Source organism: Larus michahellis, chromosome 1 (assembly GCF_964199755.1).
Source record: "Larus michahellis chromosome 1, bLarMic1.1, whole genome shotgun sequence".
In the NCBI taxonomy this organism is placed as follows: Eukaryota; Metazoa; Chordata; class Aves; order Charadriiformes; family Laridae; genus Larus; species Larus michahellis.
The window spans coordinates 43,969,287-43,995,209 of NC_133896.1; the positions used below are offsets into that span (position 1 = coordinate 43,969,287).

Consider the following 25,923-nt stretch of genomic DNA (forward strand, 5'->3'; position numbering starts at 1 on the left):
TATACCAATATTTTAGAAGTTACTGCACTCTACCACGTGACTTGCCAAGTGGACAAATTAAACTTCTCTACACAAGAGTGAACGAGCATGGGAACGTACAGGAGCTGTCAACAAGTAAGTACTGTGCTTAAGTAGGCATTTAGTCTATAATAATGACAGCACTGTAGTTCAGACTATCTACATGCCTAACTATCTAAAGTAAATGCATGCTTAGTTCAGAAAAAAGTATCATTATACCAAGCTACTTTGGATAATTTTATAGTAGCTACCACTATATTTCTGCTCTGCAGGGTATCAATTTGCTAAAAGCACATTTTACGTGGCCTTGGATTCAAAAAGCTACAACCACGGGCTCTCCTTAGAAGAAATATCTACAAAAGTGTACTCATTCAATTCCTATGGGCATCCCAGAGACTGCCTCTGTAGCAGGTGGGATGGTGAGCTTTTATTTGGAAGCACTGTATTCAGTATTGAGACACTTCTAGAGTTCATGTTAACACTGAAGCAATACAGCATTAATCCACTGCTGGCCTTAGGAATGGCACAGAAAGTATCTGCTGCTCTGCTGAGGACTTACTCTTGATAGACTAAATCAGGTTAGGCAAAAACCACAGCACAACTGTAGTATGCTGCAAATATATGAATACCATGAGCACGTCAAAGTCCTCTGCAATGTGCCAGAGGGCAAGAGGCAGAGGGAAATGAGATGGCAGGTGAGATTTCCAAGTTAGTCTGGTTACAGATGACTTTCTTCCCATGGAAATAACTAACATCTGGGACAGAACAGGTTGCTAAAACAGCCGAGTACTTTGCACTTAAATATCCTAAGCTGCAGTATAGAAGGAGTGGGGTTCTACACAGATAAGAGCTGATGCTGCACCGTCACTCTGCACCTTCTTATCCAGTCACTCGCAGTCAGTAGCTAAAAATTTCAGAATCAGTTCATATCTTGCCCCTTCCTCATTACCTCCCTGCTGCCTAGGAAGTGTGAGAGGAGAGGGTAACTGATTATCAACAAAATTCAGCCCAGCAGTCTTTATGATCACTTAGGAAATGAATGGAAATTCATGTCAGGGCAAAACAAAAGCATACACCCTTTTTAGTTTAACGACTGACAATTTTGGAGTCTTAAACCTTGTAAGGTCACAAAGAATAAGGTCACAAGCACTCTTCTTTCAAAACCTACAAACAGCTGACTTTGATCACATGCTAGGGCAGTGCTCATCCTCATTCTTATCACTAAGTTGCATCTCACAACTGTAGAGGACAGTTGTGAAAGACCAGGATGTTGCAGAACATAACCGTCTCTTTCTGAAGTCCAAGTGAAGAAAAGTTCAGATCCAGACCAGTTGAATCCAAATCCAACTCAGTCACTTGCTGGCCAAGAAGCTTCCAGCAGCTTTGCAGTTGTTCTTTTTATCTTCATACAACACCATATTGCTGATATATTAATCAATAAAATAGCATGCATATATATTTGCACTAAAATCAATGTAGATGAGTTTCAGAAGAAAAGGCTTTGTTTTAAGATGGATATGAGAATCAATTCTCTCAGCTGTAATGAAAAGCAACAGGACATCAGGGACACCAACAGCAGCATAGTTATGAATGGATGAGGTTATTATCCAAGTAGAAGGAACAGCTGAGCTGTGTCAAACGCAAAGTTTCCCCACATGAAGATGGCAAGCAAAAACAATGGTGAGACAGAAGACACATCATCTTGCTGCTCTAGGGGTTTGTGCTTAACCATACTATTCCAAAAGCAGAGTATATAATTATCCAGCAGACCAGAAAAAAGTACTTTGATATTGTCTGCAGTAAAACAGGTTTAGGTATTACCATAGATGGTTCCTCTTGCTAAGCAATTTATTTAGTTAAAACAGATGCAAACTGTGTGCCTAGATAAGAGTTGTTTGTTGTTCCAGAGATGGGGAAAATAATGCCTTTACAAACCGGAAAGCTGCAGTAAAGTTATACCTATAGTTTTGGACACTAGAATGTATGATTTTAAATGTCAGCATTGAAAAAGGATTCTGCAAGTATACAAAGAAAGGGCTGTAGAGCTTGGCCCCAGCTGGGCAAGCCTTATGGATAATTCTACTAAAGCTGCGGCATTTACACAAGTTTAAGTGTTTCCAGGTATAGAAGCAACATCCAGTTCTTGAGCCTGTGCTCACTACTGTCTACAGTAGAACCCTAAAAAGACTTGTAAATAAATTAATCATTGTTTCTTAGACAAGCATTGATAACTAGGGTTTTCAGATGAAGGTGTCAGACATGGATTAATAGTGTTCTTAGAAGAGGGAATAGAAATATTTGGTTAAGTAGTTATCAAGTATAACTTGAATCAATTTTATCACAAAGAGGACAACAAAAAAGGATTAAAATTCTATTTATTTTCCAGGTGTTTTAAATCATTGCGTTCAGGTGATTGTAGAGTCTAACAATGAGATTAGAAAATGCTGATGGACTCAAATGGGGCCAATGCCTACAAAGGTAAACCAAGGCCCTTGCTTCAGAACTTCCCTGTTCTTATTTGGAAAGCTAATGCTATCTAGGGAAGAAGTCGATGCATGCTTGTGCCTTAAGCCACCTACATAATAGAGGCATCATTCATGCAAGAGCCAACATCATCAGAGACTGGATGTGAGAAGGTAAAAGGAGTGTAAAACTGAGAATTATGACCTTGAAAAAAGTGAGTAAGAAGTTTCAGAGTATGTCGTGTTTCATTTTCACGTCCTCTTGGGAAACCAGGTGACAGAGCCAGTTTTCTGTAATTTGGAGCTCATTTGGATGTCATAAAAACAGGACTTAGTTCCTCCCATGTTATAAGCATGTATAGGGAGCACTGAGGTAACGAAACAAGTGCCTATAAAATAAACGTCTACCAAATTGCAACACATATTACAACACAAGTTCCAGGTATTGTTTTGGTAGGCATCTGCTATGTGTCTAGCAATGCAGAGTATAACACTGCAGAATATGACTAGGTAGTTTAAGCAGAACAGTGTTGTTATTAGTTTTACTTTGGGCAAAGGTACAGTTAGAACAGCTTGAATTAGACAGGAATCCAAGGAAAGAAGCACCTTACTGTTAATTTGATTGATGCCATTCTTCATGTGAGACATCTATGAACTAGCCTACTCATAACTATGAAGTAATAAGTCCCTAATTACAGCAATCTTCCCTATTAATGCTTAATATTTAAAATTAGCCTGTATTTAACATCTTGAACTGAAGATATGAGGTTTAAATGAAGGTTAAATGTGGAACTGTAATACACAATTTGTCTTGCTTATAAGGAAATGGCTTATTTCTTTCATTTGAGATCTATTTGATCTACATCTCAGAACTCCGGCATGCAGACACAGAACCAGAGATGCGAAACAGTTGATGGCTGTCATGTCACCAGCAACCTCCTCTTTGCTCCAGAGAAGTACGCGCTTATTGGCAAAACCGGCAGAAGACGAGCAAATTGGCACCATTCTTATTCTTCAGGTGATGTTCTAAAGTGTGCAGAATGAGTTTCCTCAGTTAAATTGTACCTTAATCACAGATAACTGCACTTGCGTTAGCTTATGGTTCTTCAAATAAGGTAATTGACCAACCCTAGAACACCAAAGTGTGAAATATGTTTGGCAAAACTGGGAAATTTTAGTAAAAATGATACATGAACACTATGACCGAAGAGCTTGTGTAACTGGAAATCCAGCAGAATAGACTGATCTTCAACCTAGTTTATGAAGTGCTTAAACTTAGCTTCTGTTTTAAGGATTACTGTTTGCCTTTTAGCTAATTTCTGTTTTCAACTTGTACTGAGTCATTTTTTCCATTACTGCAAGCTACTTTGTTTTTATTGGATGCTTTCAGTCTGAGCATGTTCAGAACATCACAACTTCAGAACTATGGTTAAAGCAACGTAAAATTTGCTGAAATTAACAATTAAAGTGAGCTTGAAGTAAGAGATACAGCCCATCTACTTTAAAAAAAATTCTGCACAATACTTAAATACCAAAATACAAAGTTTAACCCATTCTTTCTTTGTCATCAAGTAGCATGCAGTAACAGTTCTATCACCTTTTGGATGGATTTTAGGGACCTAACATTTAGAATTTTTTTTATCACCAGGGATATTAATTTGTACCTTAACAGTTGCTAGAAGGTAATCAACTGTGCAGTTTTAATTTATTTCTTCAGGATCCTGGCTTTATATAAATGAAAACTTAACAAACTACAGACTGTTGAAAGATCCTCTGTTTTGTCGCATTACAAAAAGTCTCTGAACAGAAAAAATTGCATATTTGTTTCTTTAATAGCTATTGCATTAAATACCTGCATACACTATTACAAAATACCTTAGAGTTTACAGGATCAGATCATTTCACATACGTGACAGCATTCCAGTTTTCAAAGAAAAATAAACAAACATTTTTAAAAGTTGGAGTAAAATGGCACGAAAGAAATTCTGAATATTCCTATGCAACTAATCTAATTAAATTCATCAGGTAAGAAAAAAAACAGTACAAAAAAACCCCAAACAGCAGACAATTTCTTTTCCCCTCAATATTACTATAGTGCCCTTTGATTCACAGGTACAGATACAAATGAAGTACAACCTACCTTTGACTGAACAGGTTAGTAATTCAAAAAAATATTTTCCTTCAACAAGAAACTGACATTAAAACACAAGCTAACACGATTTTATGTATTTGATTGCATTCTTCCTCCCCAAACTTCATATACGTCTTCCACTATGACACACTGTAGAGCAGGATCGATGTCGTCAGAGGTCTGTACAGAGCCTAGTACAAGTGATGCCACTGTTTCATTAGGTATTTCTGCTGGGTCTGTATGTCAGGCAGATCATGGGAGAAAGCCTATAGAATACAGCAGTTACCACATAACTCCCTACATTAATGTAACACCTGGAAGCTCTAGACAAGGATAAGGACCTCCAGAAGAATCTATATCCACATCTGTGGTGCAGTTCAGATTTTCTGGAAAAGGTTTCTGCATCAATAGCCAAAAATCTGTCTGAGTATAGCAAAAAAAAGGAGTCTCCAAAAAGGAAGAAAAAAAAAGTGCATTAATTAGCACACAACCAAAAATCCTGAACTCCACAAACAATACTGATGAAGAGCTACCCTGGGCATCTGAATTTCTGCATCCCATTCTAAGAATGATTATTCAAAGCAGACAACCTAAGCCATACCTTCATTAAAAAACCCCTCCCATTCAAACTCATTTCTCATTAAGCCAGTGCTCCTCACCTCCTCTTTTACTCTCCCATTTGTACATTGGTCACTTTTTTAAAAAAAATTAAAAGCCAATCTAAGGCATAGGTTGTTGCAAACTCTAGAAAGGTAGTGCAAGATAACCTATGTATTAAATAAATACTCATTTACTTATACAGCACTGAAGTTAAGAACTGCATTTTACATTGCTGCTTTGTGAAACAAAGAATACTTTGCCATAACAAAACTTGTTACTTTCTTTTCACTTCAGATCTTTTCTGTTCAGTATGCTGTTGCCATTCCTCCTCCCCGCTAGCTTCTCTGCTTCCTACGTTACACTTTTCAGCACAGACCACTACAACTAAGACCACTCAAGGTGAGGACAATTTCTGTCCAGACTAACTTTGCAGCAGGTAGGAAGATTACAATATATGCCTACCTATCTGCCAAAGAAATAAGCTCTTCGGTCTGGGAATAGGTTGAGCAAAGACATACCCCTTCTCAACAGACCAAAGCTTGCATTTAGACTGGAGAGAAACCCCTTACTTGGACTGACTGAAACAGGAAAGACCACGCCACAAGCTATCAAGTTCAATAATCTAAACCTGCCCGTCTGATAAATGCACATAGTTAAAAGAAGAGAAGAGCAAAGATCATCTTATTCTTTCTGGTAATCTTGGGGGAAGAAGCTGGGGGGGGGGAAGTGGGGGGAAGAAGGGCCAACCAGAATATAACAGGAAACATGAGACTGTTTGGTACCCAACTGCAGTTAGTACCCAGTCTCCATATATTTACTTGCCTTCCATGGCCAAAGACTTGAGGAAGTCAGAACTCCTTAGACCCTATAAATCAAAAGCCACAGAGATTAAGACTTTTTTTTTTCTTTTAAAGTAGAAGACAGCCCTCCCATTTTTATGTCACCTAGAATTACGCAAAGGTTAGGCAAGTATCTTCCAGACACTTCAGTGGTAGAAGTAGTACAGACTGCAACCAGGCACTCAACAGCTGGCATCTAAAGGTACTTCATGTACTTTAAATACAGCCCACCTCACATCAGAAAATAGTACCATGTTCACAGCGTCTACTCTATGAGAGCTGAATCAGGAAGGTTGTGAAACCCACGCAACAGCAGCAGCGTCTTGTCTTCAAGGCCCAGGAGAAGATTTTTGGTTTTGCTGGGATTTTTTTTGTTGTTTTAAATAATTTTAAGCAAATCGCAGCTCTGCTTTGTCTTTCACCTTCTTAATGGTCTTCCAAAACTGTACTTTCCACCAAAGAGAATTCCTAGTCTGACCTGGCTATTGGGAACGGATGCTAACCATTCTGCATATTTATGCCATTATATTAATTTTTTTGCAGCCCTAGGGCACAACTAGAAGAGCCTTGTTTCTTTAAAGGCAAGGTTTGAATATGGCTACCAGGACGACAGTTTAAAGAGGCCGCATCATTTTTCTTCCAGTTTATGTAAGACCCTTGGGAACGTGTTAGCAGAACTGTTTGGTAGCTTGCCTGCATATATTCCCAGCTCTGCCTTTGCTTACGAGCCAAATTTTTGTCAAAAACAAAACCTGAAGTAATGCTAGTTGCAAGCCTCCATCAAAATCTGAAATATACAGCAAGCTTTCACACAAGACTGAAAATTTCTACATCCATTAAATGATGGTTTTGTAAGTTTAAATAAGTAGTCCCCTGGGAGCAGCACAGAACACTAGCAATAGTAATAATACTATTTCACACAGTTTTTGTCTTTAGTTTCCAAAGCTAAACCAAGGGTGGAACAGTAAACCTTCCATCTAGGCAAGAACATTTATGACAGTTTATGATTTCTACTTTTAATAGCCCTTTCAGTTCAGCAGTTCCACACCGACATCTCAGACCGCAGGTAACCAGCATCACTGCTGCATGCATAGGAAAATGTGCACATAAAGTTGTCAAACTATCCCAGTTTCCTGCCATTCAGTCTGTAAGAGCTGATTAAACACAAATTAACAATAACTCCCTGAAATAGCAGCCACAGGAGCAAGGGCTGGGGAGATAGTGAGAGCTTGTTGTTTTAGGGGAGGAAAGGGGAAGAAGTTAGGGAAGATGAGGATTATGAAAAAACACTTATTAAAAGAAAAAAAAACAACAAAAACCAAACGACACTTTGGATATTAAACAGTGTCCTTATATAAATACTTGCTGGCTTTACTGAAAAGATCTTTGAATTACAGGTTGAAAGCAAGTGGTAAATACTAGAATGAACTGTCATTTGGTTGTTGAACAGAAGAGCAAAGCTATGAATTTGCCTCAGTATTTGTCTCCTGGAATTCACAGCTGCTTGGCTCCAATTTCCATCTGCAAAATGAATAATTTCCATTTTAGGAGACCAGCTTGCAGGAGGTCAGAGCAATCTGGCTATCCTTGATTACACGTCATGGTTGGTTACAAGCTGGAGGATCTGCTTGTGCCAGTACATGCACAAAATGTAATCTAAATTCATTAAAGCAAGTGTACTAAACCTTCATCAGCTGACACAGAAGTTGCACTAAACTTTACTACTGAGATTCAGCTACTACTGGAGAATTTAACATGCATCTTTCTTCCCCACAGTCATCAGGAAAAAAAGAAAAAAAAAAAAAGAAGCATTACTGGCTTACAGCACCTAGTGGAAGTACTAAGTGTCATAACTACTGGCATAATGTAGGAAAGAATTATGACAATACAGAAAATTCACAATTCTTTCACTGTATGTGGTATGTATATTGAAGTCACAGGTCAAACCCAATGCAAATGTAAATTAGAGAGGACAAAAGTTAAAGCCTGCCAGTTTGAACACTCTTCAAAAACAAGTTACTGCTGATAAATTCACTTGAATTCCCAAGCTCAAAAAGAGTGCTGTAAAGGTTTATTGCATCAGAGATTCAGAGGCATAACTAAAACCAAAATTTTAACCATTTGTTTTATGGCTGAAGAGTACTGTCAACCAGTTAAGCATCTGTAGTGTTTGTTAATCAAGGCTGGCAAAACTCTAGTAAAAAAGTATGAAGAGCTAGTAGTAACATGGAGACATTAAAGGTTAATTACATCACTACTATACACCTGAAGGTTCTAGAGCACACCCGCCTATTCAGCCTTGAACTCAAGGGATGCCACGAGAATCAATAAACCATATCGCACAGAAATATCTCCTCCTAATATCTGCAAAGAAAAGCCACTCAGAACGTTAAGAATTATTAACCATAAATGTAGTTTACACTTGAAATGGGAGGGGAGAAAAATATCCACATACACCATAACCATCACAGCAGCTTGGTTTAAAAATACACTACTGTTCTTTGGGATAGAAACTAAAAGTTCTTTAAGTAGAATAGACAGATCAAAAATTCAGACACCTCCAAGTACTTTTAAAACTAGATAAACAAACAAAACCACTATGACTTTGTTCTTACCTATAACCTCTTGATACTTGCTGATAAACGCTATCTATTTCTGCTGCAAAAATAGAATTTTTCTTCTCCAGTTGGTTATAACTGCAGCATCTTCTGCACATGTTTCAGTGAACTTTACTTGATATTATAACTCCTACAGCCTCTTCCATAACCAGTCCAATCTGACATTTTGCACTCTCTCATTCAGCAAGATGCGGCACTTCCCTTTGATTCTTGCTTTTGTGGACATTAGCTGTGACAGAGCCAAAACAGTAAACATCATGACAAGTCAAAAAGCCTCAGGTTAAACAGGCCTCAGAACACACACTCAAATACAAGACAGCAAAGCAGCCACAACTACTGGCTCAACTGCAGAAACGCTTGCCTTGCTGGCTAAAGAGAGGCATCATCTTGGCATGATGGACCAAATCCATTTAGCCAGTAACTTGCTGCCTAATTGTATTTTTCCGGTTTAAACATTCTGCCAACCTGAAGGTGTAATTTTACAAATTAAGTGCTGTTCTCATCCCCTCCAGCCCCCCAAAGCAGATGGGAAGACAAATTACCTTTCGCTAGTTATTCCAGGAGGCCACCAACAGTCTGCTATTCGCCCTTCATGTATCAGCATAACCTTGTAAGCAGCAACTTCCCTTCATTCAGCGTCCTCTTCTAAATTGGCAACAGTACTATTGTTGTATGACTGAAGTGTTTCGGGGAAGGAGGAAATCCCATTTTCCTCTAAGACACTGAAAACTTTTTTGCAGTATTCACTAGAGTGGTTAATTATTTTTTTCCAAGCATTGTGTTATCATAGAGTCAGTTTCTACCAACTGATAAAATTCAGTCACTGAAGTATTTGGAACTTTAAGTCTTATATTCAGAAATAAAGAAAACTGCAGAAAACTCACATACCACACTGTGCCTAAAGCAGGCAACTTATCTGCATCTTAACATAAGAATTTAAGAAATTCTTCCCCCAGAGAGTAAGAAGGTAAATAGCCTAACGGAGTCATCAGTATTCTCAGTGAATCAAGACCAACTGCAGTGCCAGAAGCATTTCACAATCTACACACTGAGACTGACAAAAGCAAGAGTTCACAGAGAATCTTTGGTTCACACAATTGGCTTTACAGGAACAACTCCTCACATCCTGCTATTCCTTGCATTAAGCAGAGTTAAAACATTCCACAGAGAGAAATTCATAATGCAACCATGGGTTTGGGATGTCACCTTAGGTATCCTCATGAAGTCAAGAGGAGACAAGATGTAAACATCCTGTGTCTGAATGGTTGCTGATCCTACCAAAGAAAGGAAACAAACCTGCAAATCCTTTCTTGGAGGAAAAAAATCAAAGTAGGGCACACGCTGGGTTTCCATAAGCATCATCACCTTGTTTAACTCTCTACAGATGCGGACTTGAATTCAGAGCCTGCTTTTATAACTCTAAAAGCACAAATAACTACTGATGCTTATTTATTAAAAGTTATGAGGCAAGAAGAATTTGATTGCCAAGATCCAGTTTCTATAACATGAGCAGAGCAAGGAGACAAGGGGATGGAAAGAGAGAAAAAGGGACCATTTACTTGGATTAAAAAAAAAAAAATCCGAACTTTGTCACTGTATTATCTTATGATCAGGGAAATATGTAATGTGTGTGTCACGAATCTGACAGCTACCAAAGATAAGTACAGAAGTGTATTGATAAAAAAAGCTAGTGATGTCATTCCCAGTTAAGTGACACTCCTCAGTTTTACAGCCTATCACATGAGCTCAACTGCCAAACCTCTGAAGCCAGATTTTAAACTATCTTAGTTTTAAAAATTGAAGGTTCTGGCTTAAAGTTTAAATGGTTTTAATATTCAAGTAATATTTGTAGTTTAAGCTGCAATAAAGCAGTCCAAATCACTTGATTTAAGCTGTTATTTGTTTACCTTCCAAGTATTAACAGAATGCAAAGCATGTTGTCAAACAACATGACAAAACAAAACGAACACGAAAAAAGACACAAAGAAAATTTTCCTATATTTAAGTCATTTAACCTAGCTATAGAAAATAGTATTAGATAATTAGAGAGAAGAATTGAAAAGTACTTGAAATCCTAGGAGAAAGAAATAAGGACAGAAAAGCCTTCCAAACGCAGTCACAAGGCTTTCCATCTTGAAAAGACTAAGAAAGAACTTGTTATTATATGTGCAGGTAAGCAAACAGCTGCCGAGATACAAAGTCCCCAGAGGATCTCAAAAAAGGGGGAAATTACACATCAGCTCTTCAAGCAAACACTTGAGTCATATCTCTGTGTAGTTGATGATAAACTGTGTGACCGAAGAATCTATAGCTCTGATGTCAACGAGGCTTCTTAACAGAAAGTCACTCTTAAGTGCTGTTTGATCTTTTATTGGTATCCCCAGAGCTTGCATGCCTTCAACTTTTACTGATGCTTTTCGTTTATGCACCATATTTTGAAAAACAAATTTAAATGGAAAAACACCTTTAATAAGACTACTATCATGCAAGTTTTTCCATGCCAGAATTTTCTTGTTTTCATGTGTTAATCCAGCATGTACACCTGACATGACAGGTCACTTACTCTAAAAAAAGAATACTAAACAATTAATATCATCAACAGCTTTTAAAATCCAACGTCTTGATAACCAAGTATTTTGTTTTAATAGGCCTGTCTGACTTCTGTAAAGTTTTTTTAAGTCAAACTTAAGGTCACACCCAAAAGCTAACCTTCCCTCAGGAACTGCTCCATACACACCCAGAAAAACTCCCCTATTTTCGTGTTCCTTGTGCCAGAGAATCTGCTAATGATTAGGCTGCAGAAAGCTATGGTGACTTGTTCGCAGGTACAGTGATTCTCACATGGGTAGGCTTCTTGCAGCAAAAACAGGTGACAGCTCCAGACGTACTTAAATTGATTTCAAACCCTCACAATGTGTCATCCAGTCAATCCATCTGCTACATCAAAATACAAAACTTCACCCAGTGCAGCGTGCCCTCCTCCTTTTAAGTTGTGTGTACATTTTTTTCTTTCCTCTGTTGCACTGAACATGGAGATGAGCATCTTCTCAGGTTACCGTACCATTCCTGCCTTGGTGACAGGATGGACAATTATGCTAGAATCAAGAAAAAAATTCAACAGTTACAGTAAGATAACTTGAATTTCAATAGGAAATATGTAATCCTAGGCAGAAAGTGGGAAGTTCTGAAAAGAAGTTAATGACACTTTGCATCTGGAAATGGCAATTACTATGGCATTCTAAACACGGCATATTTCTCAAACTGGATAAATGAGTTCATATGTATAAATCTCAACTGATAGATACAAAAGGCAGCAACTACTTAAAGTGACAGTTATAAGGCTCCAATTATCCTACCAAATATAACCAGATATTGAATGCTGTAGCTGGTACTTACTTCTATTTCACATTTACTTTACACAATCTTTATGAATTGTAAGCTGAAAATGCTGTTTAAGAAAAAAACCCAGAACTAAATAGTTGTTTTACTGAAGAACTGTATTCAACTGTACTCAAAACCATATCAAATATTTGTACTAGTCTTTAATAAAGCTTGTTCAGGGTGGTAGTTCTTCTTGCAGGGAGAAGGGAAATGACGTCTTTGAGATGAAGTTCTTACTGAAGGCAATGTGACATTCAAGTATTTTGGGGACGCCTCTAGCCTTAAACAAGACCAAACCCAACAAACTAAACCTGAATACTAGCTAATCTATAACTAGCAAGAAGATGAATCAAACAGTCCTTCTCAGGCATGCTAAGACAGTACCACAGAATCACCTGGCACTTCAAGCCTATGATACATGTTTCTCCAAACAGAACTTCCATCACCTATGGTATGCTCACACTTACCAATATAGTATAGTTTTGCTTTTCTACGGACTGTGGGGAAAAGAACTGTTTAAGAACTTAGATACTGTGAATGGACTCTAGCAATTGAGATTTTTCTTATATATATAATGTAGTATCTCAATCTGCCACAAAAGAATTACATGATAAAAAAAGGCAAAGGGACAGCTAAATGGAAATGGGATTTTCCTCCCAATGATGTAAATATCTTCTCTGGCACGTTTGCCTTCATGAAATGGGAAGAGTTACATTTGACACTCTGGTACTATCAAAGAGGTAGAAGTAATCTACCACACCATCATGTAAACAGAGTAGCTGACACTAAATATTTTTCCCAACTAATGGTAGTCAACTACATACAACCATCGCTATATGAAGCTTAGTCTCCCCTATGGGGAGAAACAGGAAATAAATGCCTAGTCTACATTTAGCTTTTTTAAAGTAACCTCATCATAAGACAGCATTGTCTTTAACATTGCTTAGACACTAGAATGGCACATGTATTCCAAACTCACCAGCTTTGTGACATTAGATTATCATTGCTATTCATTAGTGCAAAGCTGGCCCATTAGCAAGGAATTAGTCAGGAATTACTAGTTTTAAGTGAAGGATAACTACATACAGAGGTTAGCACGAGTATAATCTAATTCAGGAACAACTCTCTAGAGGAAATTAGGGAAAGGATAAAATCCCCCCACACCTCTCATCCTACTATCAGAAAAGCAGGTAATATCTCTTTTAATCAAGAATTCCAATATACAAGCAGCCAGAGGTTACCTGCATTTCCATACTTCACATCAGTATCTACAGTTGCATCCAACACTACGATGCGTTGCCAAAGCCTAAATTTCTCAAGACAGCCTCTTGCTGGATCCCAACTGCAGCTCCCCTAACTTAGGTCTTTCTTTTCACAAGCTATTACAACCTATAAACTAATTTACACACACACAGTTTTACATTCATGATGTTTATACCTGGAGCTATTTGTGTACCAAAATGAAACTTTTTCTTTTTATTCTAGAAGCAGCAAGTGCAACTTTTCCAGTACTGTTTATTTGTAGCAGTCAAATCTTATAACAAACAGTAGAAAAGGTACTCTAAAAACCCAAATGCCACTTGAGCTTGGAAACACCGACTTGTAATTAAAACTGACACTTTTTTTACTATATAATGGAGTAAAACATACCCTTTAAATCCTGAGAAAACAATTGGAAAATAGCTCCCTCACTCCCTCATCTTATTACCTGGGTCAGTAACTGATAAAATGCTTTTACAAAATACGCAGTATGTCTTCTTGCATTCACTCTGAGTCATCTTGCATTTTGCTTTGCAATGTTTTTTTTTTTTTTTAAATCACCACTGCTACATTCACCTACAGCTACTGGTAAAATTTATTTATTAAATAACTTCACGAGTTTTCGTTGAAGTTGCATTTGACAGATCAGATACTGTGGATAAGGTATAACATTGCAAATTGCAGGTAAAAATATGAAGAAATTATTTCCCATAAAACCAAGTTTGAGGGCAGCTCAACTAAAACACAGGGCAATCATATACTTGTCATTGGCCTCCTTCAGTATTTTACAAGTGTTAAGCACAAGAGCCACTAGATCTGTTAAGTTACTTCTTCACAGAGATGGGGGAAGTTGCTTCTCTTACTAAGCATACAAATACCTGATAAGCACTGTGACATACAAGTATCAGCATTCAATACTGCTGTTACACACGTACAAGTGTAGCTATACAGAGACACAAACGCCCAGTGTTTTGCTAGCTTTTCTGCAAGCAAGTAGAAAATGAGTGACCAGAAAGCCACGTCCGGAGAGATTCACAAACAGAAACCCACCGACAGCCACAGTGTTAGTGCACCCCACCCTCTCCGCTCTGCTATATTCAGAATCCAAGAAACTGATCTTACACAAAAATTCTTACAAAGTGTTAAAGTTTTCCATTGAGTAAGAAACAAAATGCATACTCCTCATGAAAAAAGCCTTCATCATTATGACCTAAAATAATTCAAGATGCAGTAGTTTAACAAAATAGCAGTAGCAAATTGTGAAGTATGGCAAGCTTTCCAAAAGCATTGTTTTATATGGTTTCAGAGAAATAAGATTACTGCTTAACAACAGGAGTCCCAGTTTGGCCCACAGGCACAACGCTGTCACCCCAATCTTCACTTTTCACTTTGATTAAAACCTAAGGCAATTCATTTTTGCCCAGGTTTGCAGCAAGTTCAGCACCATGCTGGATTGACCTGAAAACATTTCCAAAGAACAGGTTAGTAAAACAAGTTAAAGAGCTGTTGACTTTTTGTAACTATACAAAAATATAACTTAATGCTGCAGCAACAAGAAGCAGGGTTACATGTATTTTATAGTAGTCAGGTAGTCAAGGTAGTCAAAATTAAGACTGATCGAGAGGATAATACCAATAGCTTCGGATTGTTTCATCTCTGTGACGGGGTGGGGGGCACACTTTTAGAAAACTCTCATTGATTTAATTAAGATTATTCACTTAATTAAGCCTACTCATTCAAGTGTAATTGCATACGTTTGTGAACATACTGAAGTAACAACGCTTTTGTTAAAACTTGGGATGACATGCTTTGCAGCTTTAAAATAACAAATTTTCCACTTGAGTAACAGAAGCATAGGTTTTCAATCAGGAATGCTATAGCAAATTTGAGGACATTAGTAAGCCAAAAGTTTCAAAGCCAGAAGTCCGAGACGGTATTTTGGTTTCAAAAGGGGCCCACAAGGATCCTGGATTTGACAGAGGAATGCAGCTCCTCAGTGAAAGCTTCGTCCAAGTTAAGTGTTTCAGGAGGTAGCACTGACCACACACATACATCAGCGAACACGTTTGTCAGCTGTGTTCACCTCTGGCAGCAGATGAAGATATTGTTGTTTTGCCTTAGACGAATACTGAAGTGTGAAATCTTAAGAAAAATACTGTTAGGTAAGTTCATCCTGTAAGTTTGAAGCAGAACTATTAACAAATGGGTTTCATGTTGCTAAGATTCACCCTAGTCATTCTATAAAAGAACCAAAAAAATAAGAGGGAAATGAAATTCACATGAAAAGTGGCATATATATTTCAGATCCACAACACAATGCCAAGACTTGCATGTAATCCCCTGATGTAGAAACCTCAAATACGTATATAGAAGATATTTTGGTTACTCTTTTAGCTTCGCTATCAGGATGGTAGAACAGCAAGAGCAAAACTAAGTAAATAATCACCCCAGAATTAAAACCTGCGTAGTAATCACCACTGGCTGGCTAACTGATCCTCTCAAAGCAAGCTGTCATAGTTTGACCTCAAGACCATAAATTATAATCATAACATGGGAAAATAAATCAAAGGATATTTCAGAATGATTTTTTAAAAAACAAAATATAAAAAAAAAATCAGTGAGACTTGGCCCCTGACAGAGCATTTAAAGCTGAAACCATTTCTAACAACCACAGCTTACAGATACTTTAGTATCAAAATAGATGGTTATGTGCCAGTTATAGACCAAATGTAAAATTAAAGTATTCAGAAGTTACAGTAGTATAATAACTATTTACTTGAACACTTGAAAACAAACCTACTTCTGTATGTAGGCCCAAAATGAGGCAGCATTTGCTGGTCAAGCTTTTTCAAGGGTTTCACCCCTTCTTAAAGCCAACTCCACTCCTCACTCTGTTTAACAGACCTTTAGAAGCCATTAGTCTAATAAATATATTGTTAATGGGGTAAGTGCTAACACCACTCAGGCATAAATGGGAAACAGTCTTGTTCAAAGACTTCATCATATTGTTCTAATTTTGGTTTTGTGAATGAGTGGTCAAAGATTCAGTGTTTCCAGGATAAGCACAGTGGCTGATTCAGCGTTCTCAATAAACAACTGAAACAGAAGAGCCGGGTACCAGGTCTTGTCAAAAAAAGCATTTAAAAAATAATCCAGAAATACTTCCCCCCTGCCCCCAAGTACCCTGATCATCTTTTGCCTTCTTGTTTTATCCTTACAGTTTTGAAATTACGAGAAAGGAAACAGCTGAGGAACGCTGCCACTCTTATGCCATGCTTTCCATTGACTGTCATTTCAGGAATGCATATAGGAAAGTAAAGCAGCTTGGAATGTCTCCACCCATCCAGCAGCATCAGAAGCTGCCCAGCTTACCGACAGCTCCACTGCCTTGCAGCTGCATTCCAGTTTGCGTTTTTACAGTTACCCAGATCAATGAAGAAAGCTATATCGTTAAGCACCAATATAACATTTGTTAGGTAAACGTCCTCATACATTGCATGTCCCATATCCATATACTCTATATTGATGCTGCAGTATGGCAGTAACAAGGAGCAATTGACAATTTCTTGGTTGCAAGCTGTACCCATGCTATAGTTGTCCTAATCTACCACCACATTCCTTTCAGAGCATATTAGTTTATTTAAGTCCAACCCACCTGAATATATTCTTGCATAAAATTTAAGTATTTGCTAGAACACATACATGTTCCTCAACCCCACATCCTGTCAGCCTGGCCTCAGGAGTCACAACTACACAGAAAGAGGCAAGCAATTTGATGGGCTCTCAATTTTTTAGAATATTTCAGTAAGTGTCATACTAGTCCAAGTAACAACTTTGAGAAAGAAAGCAAGAGTATGAGCAAAGCAATAAACAAGTGAAGAACTGGCCAAAAGCCTGTCAAACCATCTGTTCCAACTAAAATTTAGCTTATACCCTTAAGCCTGGAATACAGGCCCTCAGCTAGAGGACCTAAGCTATATCTCTACTAACGATTTATACTGACTGCTTCTGTCTCCTAGATTCAGATTTAGCTAATAAACCGAAATCTAGTAATTCGGTAAAAAAATAACATACTTGCTACAATGCCAAGATCAAAAAGGCCTCAAATCAAACCTGTTCACATCAGTTCTATTCATCCGTACAAGAGCACATCTCATCTACTCTTACAAGGTGCTTTTGATGATTTATCATGAAAAAGTGTTCTAACAATACCAACAATATGTCAGAATACATAGAAAACAATAGATTAAAGCTTTATGTAAAAGCAGCAGAAATTGTCCCTGAACACTAGCATCAGTGAATACTAAAGCCCTACCAGCTGAATTCATCCTTATATTGAAGGTAGAACTCTTCCTCCACAACTAAGTAAGTTTAAGAAAGCTGTCAATTACACTAACTCAGAAACTTGCTTTAAATACTTAAAATAACTACTATATGCTAGAATTTGCTCAGTTTGTTCTATTTGCGCATAAGAAGTATCCCCAGTCATGAAAATTGCTGTGTAACCAGACAGAAATCCCAGGTTCAAACTTGACAGACCATGAAGAGGCCAAGAGACACTTGGAGAGAATAAATGTAAAAAGGTGAAAAGACTGTTACTTGTTTCTTTTATAAAACACCAAGCAGAATACAATTCTTTTGAATGCAGCATTTAAATTTCCGCTATTAAAGTATATTATGAAGAATCACATCTCTCTTTCCTCTTCTGGCCTCCATTTCAGAGGGTAAAAAAAATAAATCTTAGATGACAAGATCAGTAGGAAGCTAACAAGTACTTAGTGTAGAATCTGAACCTAGTTACTGTAACTATGGAGAGAAAGATCTATGGCCCACACAACTACCAACTCCTATTACAAAGGGGATTTTAAACAAATATGCCTCTGTAGTCTAACTACTGAGTGAAGTCAGTCAACATTATACTTATTTCAGGACTCATTTTCTCTGTGTTTTGTTGTACAGATAGAGAATTAAAAAAATATTTTGAAATCAGGGTAACTTAATACAAGCTGAGCAAACAACTCCAAAATTCTCAGTTGTATATCATCTACAATGAAAGTAGCAGGGGGTTCGGTGGATGAGCGGTTGTTTCCCCTCCAAACACTGAGGTTTAGGCACCAGGTTCGTAACCAAGTACAAACTTTTCTTACGAAAGGAAGTTCTCTTACTTGACAGTCTTGAAAAATTAACAGGTTTACCATACACACCAGTATTTTCACCTTCCAAGAGAGGCAGTGCAGAAGTCATAGCTAGGAGGTTACCAAGATAGCTTTGAGCTATTCCCATACCTTCCTTACCCTTGGTTGTTGGGTGCTACTGCTATGATGCAAACACCCTAGAGATTTAAGACTGTAGCAACCTGTTCTTTGCTCTTATGACTTGACATGCTCTGCATGCTGTGGCCCCGGCTCAAATACATGACCTGTGTTATCATTCGTCAAAACTGATCCCGACAGTGCAGCCTTAATGCCCTCTATCAAGTTCTAAGGCAAAGGGATCCAGTGCTGGTAGGTTTTATATCCCTTTTTCCATCACCCCTTTCTGTTTGAAAAGGTGTTGTAAGAAGGCCGACAGTTGATGCCAACTGTAAGGATACACTTCACCATATCAGGTACTATGAGCATGCCACAAGGAGTCCTAACAGAATTTTTCACATAAACTGTTGCAGAAACTCCCACAGAGGAAGGTACTTATCCAAGAGATAAATCCCATAGAACCCACAGGAAATACTAAGACAGCAGTAGCTGCCTTTAATCAGTCAGAAAGACTAAAGGTTCAGTGAAACACACTCGTGAGGAGTTTCTCAGAATCTTTATTACTACTGAGGGATCAATGCAGCAGAGTCCTGCAGCAGTAGCATCAAATCAAGATTTCTATTTAACACTGCATACTTCTATGCCTGCAAACTAATACATAACTATAGCATGGGTAAAACAGTCTCACCTTCACATTCAATCTAGTACTTGAGAAGTTGCAGAAAAACACTGATAGTTGCAACAGAGAAACAGCCTTTGGAGAACTTTGCTTAATTAAACTGTACTTGCCCTGGACAAAAAAAGAGCACATGAATCCTTCATTAAGGATAAGGAGCCCCTCTTCCTGTTCAGCCTTCACCAATGACAACACCTACAGTACTCAAGGATCCCCATACACAGTCAAGACAATTTCCCTTACCTTACCTCCAAAGCAGTACCCTCCCCAGGAAGACGCAAGATCAAGGCAGCAGGACATGCTCCTTTTCATGCTATGTGGTAGAATCAGGTCACAGCGCCCACCTTCCTCACCCAGAGAGAATGAGGCCAAAAAACAGGTTACCACCTCATAAATCCGAGCAGTCTCAAAGAAAAAAAAGGGCAGCCAAAAAGCAGGCCCCGTAAATTGTCATACCTAACCACAGCCTAATCTCAGCTGCCTTCTTTATCAGGAGCAGGCAGGTACTCCGCAGTGCACACCCCATGCTCCCAGGGGAGCAGCTTGCACAGGAAATCCAGCCTTCCAGGAAACTGGATACATCACAGTCCCTCCCCACCACAAGCAGCCTTCCCATGGTGCTTCCCAGAAAGGGTGTGCTCCTCTTTCCTGTACAATGTTCTATGTAACTTTTAGACAAACTACTTTCGGTCACTTAAGCAATAAATTCCAAGTGGAGCTAGCAAACCAAGTCCTCTCTCACAGACAGCAAAAAGGAGGAAGTGCAGCTCGGGTGCTGCACCTGGGGAGGAACAACCCCATGCACCAGTACAGGTTGGGGGCTGACCTGCTAGAGAGCAGCTCAGCTGGAAGAGACCTGGGAATCCTGGTGGACAACAGGACGACCATGAGCCAGCAATGTGCCCTTGTGGCCAAAAAGGCCAATGGCATCCTGGGGTGCATCAAGAAGAGTGTGGTCTGCAGGTCGAGGGAGGTCATCCACCCCTCTACTCTGCCTGGAGTACTGTGTCCAGTTCTGGGCTCCCCAGTTCAAGAAGGACAGGGAACTGCTGGAGAGGGTGCAGCAAAGGGCTACCAAGATGATCAGGGGACTCCAACACCTCTCTTATGAAGAAAGGCTGAGGGATTTGGGTCTCTTCAGTCTGGAAAAAAGACAGCTGAGGGGGGGGACCTTATCAACACTTAAAAATACTTAAAGGGTGGGTGTCAGGAGGATGGGGCCAGGCTCTTTTCAGTGGTGCCCAGCGACAGGACAAGAGGTAATGGGCACAAACTTGAGCACAGGAAGTTCCACCTAAACATGAGGAGGAACTTCTTTGAGGGTGGCAGAGCACTGGAACAGGCTGCCCAGAAAGGTGGTGGAGTCTCCGTCTCTGGAGACATTCCAAACCCGCCTGGACGCGTTCCTGTGCAACCTGCTCTAGGTGACCCTGCTCTGGCAGAGGGGTTGGACTAGATGATCTCCAGAAGTCCCTTCCAACCCTATGATTCCATGATTCTAAGAGAGTCTCCAAATCCTAAAGAAGGACAGGACCTAAGCTTTCAAGATGACAGAACTGACTCCCACTCCGAATAAACATGCCTGCCCTAGAATGGACCACGTTTTACTAAAAAAAAACTTATGTACTCTCTTCTTAACATTATTTCAAAACATGCCACTTTTGCCTCTACTCTGCAGAAACTATTTATCCATGAGGTCACAGCTCACCTTTGGGCTTGGTTTTTCTCTCAAGTTCTCCTTACATTCAACTATTACGGCAGACTAAGAAAATTTGCACTCTCTGTAAGTTAGATCTCATCCCACGTGACAACTGTCTGGGAAGGTGGTATTTAAAAACAATCAATTTCAACCTCCGCTAGATTAATGGAACAGACATTTGATTGCAAATTTAAGGTCTAATTTAAAAGTAAGTTTTCTGGTCTTACAGACACACACACCCAATATGTATATAATGCAGGATATTGCAGCAGAATACATACTGCCCTGCTGTAATATCCTACATTGCACGTATCTCCCATAGATAGAAAAATGGTATACCCAGTTTTGTCCTTTGTGCTGAAGGCCTAACCTGAACATATGCTAAAACAAGTTCCTGAAGAGAATGACATTTGAACCCAACATTACATACAGGAATAATGATCATCATCTAATGACAATTTTTTCCCCTTCTGCAAGATTTTTAACTCAAAGAAATTTAATTGACACATCCTTAGATATGATGCACTCAAGCCCGATCATTTATGCGCATACAAATACAAAATGGGATCACTCATTGGCAGTGTCAAGAGATGAAGAAAGTACCTGCATATATACTCTCCCCATTCCTGCTCTGAGCTATGAAGCCAACTGTAATTTTTTCTTTCCCATATGCATTAAGAGAAACAATTCTACGTAAAGCTTTCTGATGGTGATGGCATTCTATCCCACTGATACAGGAAAAGTTCAGCTAATGGCTTTAGTAACAAAGCTTGATGGTCCATTGAAGACCAGATCTGAAGTTCACCAGAATTTCAGGATTAATGTGTTTCCCTCAGCACTTCCAACTACCTGGGCTGTAGAAAACACAGCTTAAGTCTCTTCCTGTAACTGTCATATCTAGCAGGAAAAACAAAGGCTGAGAAATGTAGTAAACACGTAATTCTATGGCTACTTCAGACACATGCATTTGTTCTTAATAACCACAAAAAAAGTTAGGTGCAAGACAAAAAGGACATAACTCAAAAAAGGTAGAGTCACTTTATCTTTGCTGAGGTAAATTTATTCCTGTGAAACAGTAAAGTCTACATGGGATCTGACAGACAACACACAAAAACCCAACAATCAACCAAACAAAAAACCACAAAGCAACAGCAAACCACAGCAGTCTTAAATACAACAACATGGACTTTGACACAACTGACATCTGTCAGTCAAAACTGTCAGGAAGAATGACAACTTTTTGAAGAGTTTCCTTTAGGAATATATGCAGCTTTGTTCCATGCCACAGACAAATCTGATTAACTGAATTTATGTTATAGACTGCATCGTATATGATCTGCACCTTTTATATGCCATATTAGAGGACAACAGGATTTATTGATAATAACAAAGTGAAACCACTCAGAGTTGGCCATGGGCAGGGGTTTGTTATATGCTTTTTTTTTTTTATAATAGTAACCCGCAACATTAATTTCCTGGACTGCCTCAAGAGGATTATAACTTCACAATTGATCTCCTTATTTGCTTTTAATATCATAAAACCAGAAAAGGCTCTTCAGTGTCACTAGAGGAGTTGGGGGGCAGAGGGGAAGGAGGAGAGAGAGTTTTAACACCTCTGTTCCTTTAGACTTTGCCCTTCCAAACTGCAAGCTGACTACAGGTGAAAAGAAGGGGAGCATACGCTCAGAATGATCTCTATGAAAGCTCTGTTGTATATAGCATCAAAGACATTTTGAAAAGGCCATCTGGATTTCATGGAGAGATACAACATCATTCATCTTTTATTCTAAGAAGAGTTAAACCAAACGTCATCCTTTTCTACCAATCACTGGACTACACTAACTTGCAGACCCAACGATCTAACCAGTTAAGGTATGACTTCTAATACAGAGCACTCCTGGAAGCATGAAGCAATCATAACTTGATTAGAGAAGGATAAATACATAAAACCTCGCTACTGCATGACAGTCAGGGTAGCCTGAAGTCAGGTAACCGTGCTGCAGTAACATGCTGACAGGCTTAACCACAACACACATTCATTCTTCCAGTTCAGTTCACAACTGAAAGTAAACCAATACCCTTTGCAGGGCAGCAAGGGACAACTTAAACACAGGAAACAGAGCAAAGAGTAGTAGAAATTTACATCTTCTGTTCAGGAGAGGATTCTATCCACTACTATGGGGTGACTTAGGTATTTGTAAAGCCTCACATCTGTGAAAAAATCTATACAGGACGGATAAAACACATTAAACAAAAATGAGGTGGTGAATTTAAGAAAACTGTATAACAGCAATGTCCTAATTACCTCACCTAACTATTTTGGGAAGATTTCTACTTGTTTAACCTACATCTCGTCATCATTTCCCCCCCCAACGACTGAACAACTTCCAAACTTAAGAACAAGCAGCTAGCCCGTCAAAGATCATTTTCCTGCTTTTTGGATATCCAGTGAATTAAAAATTGTGTGGAAGCTTTTGGCCTTCTACAGAAACAAAAACTATTCAGGCAAACCCGCATTATCTCCGGATTGCCACAGCCTTTCCTTATTTGGCTAACGTTTTGAGATTCCAATCAGACTGCTATGAAGTTCAACATGCACAAAGCATCCATTTTGAGGAAACTTCACAGCCAGTTTCCCTTCCATCCCCCCCCACCTCTGCCCCAAGTGAAAGTTATCTCCCTCAGCACCAACCCCCCCCTCCCACATACCCACACCAGAACAAAGCAATATGGATTCGGGTTTGGTTTCTTTTTTTTTTTTACTACTCTCCAAAGCAGGAAAGAAAGCTGGAAGAGCCCTACTCCCCATAAAGTTCGGCTTTCACACTGCGGCAGAAGCCATCGCTAAAGAAAGCGAGCAGCCTGTTATCGATACACGCTTCTATATTAGGAACAAAACACTGGTTCCCCTTAGAAACCGGGGAGAAATAGATGATCCCTCTCTCCGCCCGCACACACACACAGGAGCGGGGTTTACTCGCCTCAGCCGCTGCGACACCGGGGAGACGGGGACAGCGGGAAACTGCTACCGGGACCCCGGGCCGGGCGAAGCGCCTCCCGGGGCCCGCCCGCCTCCTCACCTGCCGGCCACCACCCCTCCGCCGGGGGGCACCTGCCCCGGCCCCCCGGGGCTCCCCCTGTCCCTCCCCCCGCGAGGGAGGCGCTGGCCACAGGGGAAACCAGGCGAGCGGGGAACGCGAAAGAGGGTCACCGGCACCTCCTCCTCCCCGCCGAAGAAGAGGCCCGGCCGCCCCCTTTCCGACCCCCGGCCTGAGGGGAAGGGGGCGCAGCCCCTCGCCCCCTCCAGCCCAAGCCGGCCCGGGCCGCTCCCCCGCCGCCCCCGAGCCTGACTCCGGTGGCCGCCGCCTCCCGCCCTGCGCTCCCGGCCCCTCCCCGCCCCGGCGGAGGAGAGAGCAGCCGCCTCCGGCTCCTTCCTCCTCCACCTCCTCCTCCTCCTCCCGGGGGGCACTTCGCCGGCCGGCCTCGCCTCGCCCCCCCCGCCACTTCCCTGCTTGCCCGAGCCCCGGCCCCGCCGCCGAGCTGCCCCCCCACACCCTTCCGTCCCCGGGCCGGCGGGAACGGCCCCGCACCGACCTGGTGGAGCGCGGTGAGCCCGTCCACATTGGCGTAGTTGATGTCGGCGCCCCGCTCCAGCAGCCGCAGCACCTCCTCGGTGTCCCCGCTAGAGCAGGCGGCCAGGAAGACGGCGCCGTCGTCGAACTTCACCTTGGTCTTTTTGCGCTTGACCACGGGCGGCTCCAGGTCGGTCTCGGAGCCGATCCAACGCTTCAGCTGCTCGTTCCGCTTCTGCTTGGCGTCCGCCATCTTCATACCCCGCTCCTGCCGGGCCCCCTTTCGCTACCGCCGCGCCGAGGATAGACTATATACCGCCAGTATCCCACAGCGCACCGCGGCCCGCACTCGCCCTCGCTCACTCACCCACCCAGGCGGAGGGCGCAGGGCGGGAGGGAAGCGGAGGGGAGGGGCGGCGGCAGCAGCAGCGGCGGCGGCGGCCTCGGCCTCCTTAGCATAATCCCGCGAGATTCCCCGGCGGAGGGGAGGGGCGGGGGGCACGGATGCGGGAGGGCGGGGTGGGAAGGAGGAGTAATACCGCTGCCGCCGCCGCCCGTGTCGTGAGTGGGGCGAGGCCGGCTCAGTTTGCCTCACGCCGGGCCCGCGAGTTCAAGAGTTCAGCCGAAGGGTCACCGGTTTCCCCCTGCCCCCGCCCGGGGCGGAAATCCCTACACAGCGCCCGCTGCCTGCCTGGGCCTTCTCCTGCCGCTGCGACCGCCTGGGTCTGCCCGCGGGGCTGAGGAAACGCGGTGGGAAAGCGAGGAGGGCCTTCCCCATAGAACGGCCGTCACCGAAGGGTGACCGGGCATATGTGTCTCCAGAACGAAGTGTGCGGGGAGGGGGAGCGGGACCGTTATTGGGGCGCCTGGTCTAGGCCCAAACCTGAAAGCCTTCGGGCCTGTGGTTCCTGGGGGCTTCTGCGGCGGGAAGCTGGGTGCCCCTCTACCTCTGTGGAGCAGCTTGGCTATAGGTGCTGCCGTCCCTGCCAGACACCTCTGCGTCACACGCACCAGCATCAGCCTTTCTGCCTGCAAACAGGGAAAGAAGGAAAGAAATGGGGTGACTTGGCAAGGATCCCCTGTTTTGGGAGGTTAGACACATCTGCTTTAGGGCAGCTTGCTGTACAAAAGCCCCGTCTCCCATTTGCCCTCATGCTTCTGCGTGACACTGGACCAATCCCTGTGCTTATTGTCCGTTTCACGTAACATCCATCATCTGAAATCCTGCGGTAGCACATGCATCTTTTCTGCTGGGAAAAAAACCCAAGTATTTACAAAGCATACAGCATTTGAAGATACAAAGACTATAATGTATTTGTTCGGAGTTGTGACTTCTAGGAACAAAGCTATTATACGTAGTAAATTTTTTTCCATGCATAGCATGTTTTCTTTAGCTAAAAGCAATATGTATTTTG

The 25,923-nt window shown here is 41.1% G+C and overlaps 1 protein-coding gene across 8 annotated transcripts in view; it reads right to left on the minus strand.

The window, feature by feature from the left end:
* Positions 1 to 25,537, minus strand: part of PPP1R12A (protein phosphatase 1 regulatory subunit 12A) — a 123,606-nt gene extending 98,069 nt beyond the window's left edge. For 5 of the 8 annotated variants that reach the window (XM_074574046.1, XM_074574029.1, XM_074574021.1 and 2 more), the window contains exon 1: positions 24,531 to 24,985. In XM_074574046.1, coding sequence (XP_074430147.1) covers positions 24,531 to 24,767 — 237 coding nt within the window. In that variant the 5' untranslated portion in view covers positions 24,768 to 24,985. Of the gene's footprint in view, positions 1 to 24,530 lie in introns of all 8 variants that reach the window. The other 3 variants (XM_074574013.1, XM_074574004.1, XM_074574037.1) reach the window with 2 other exon arrangements.
* Between the last annotated feature and the right edge of the window lie 386 nt (positions 25,538 to 25,923).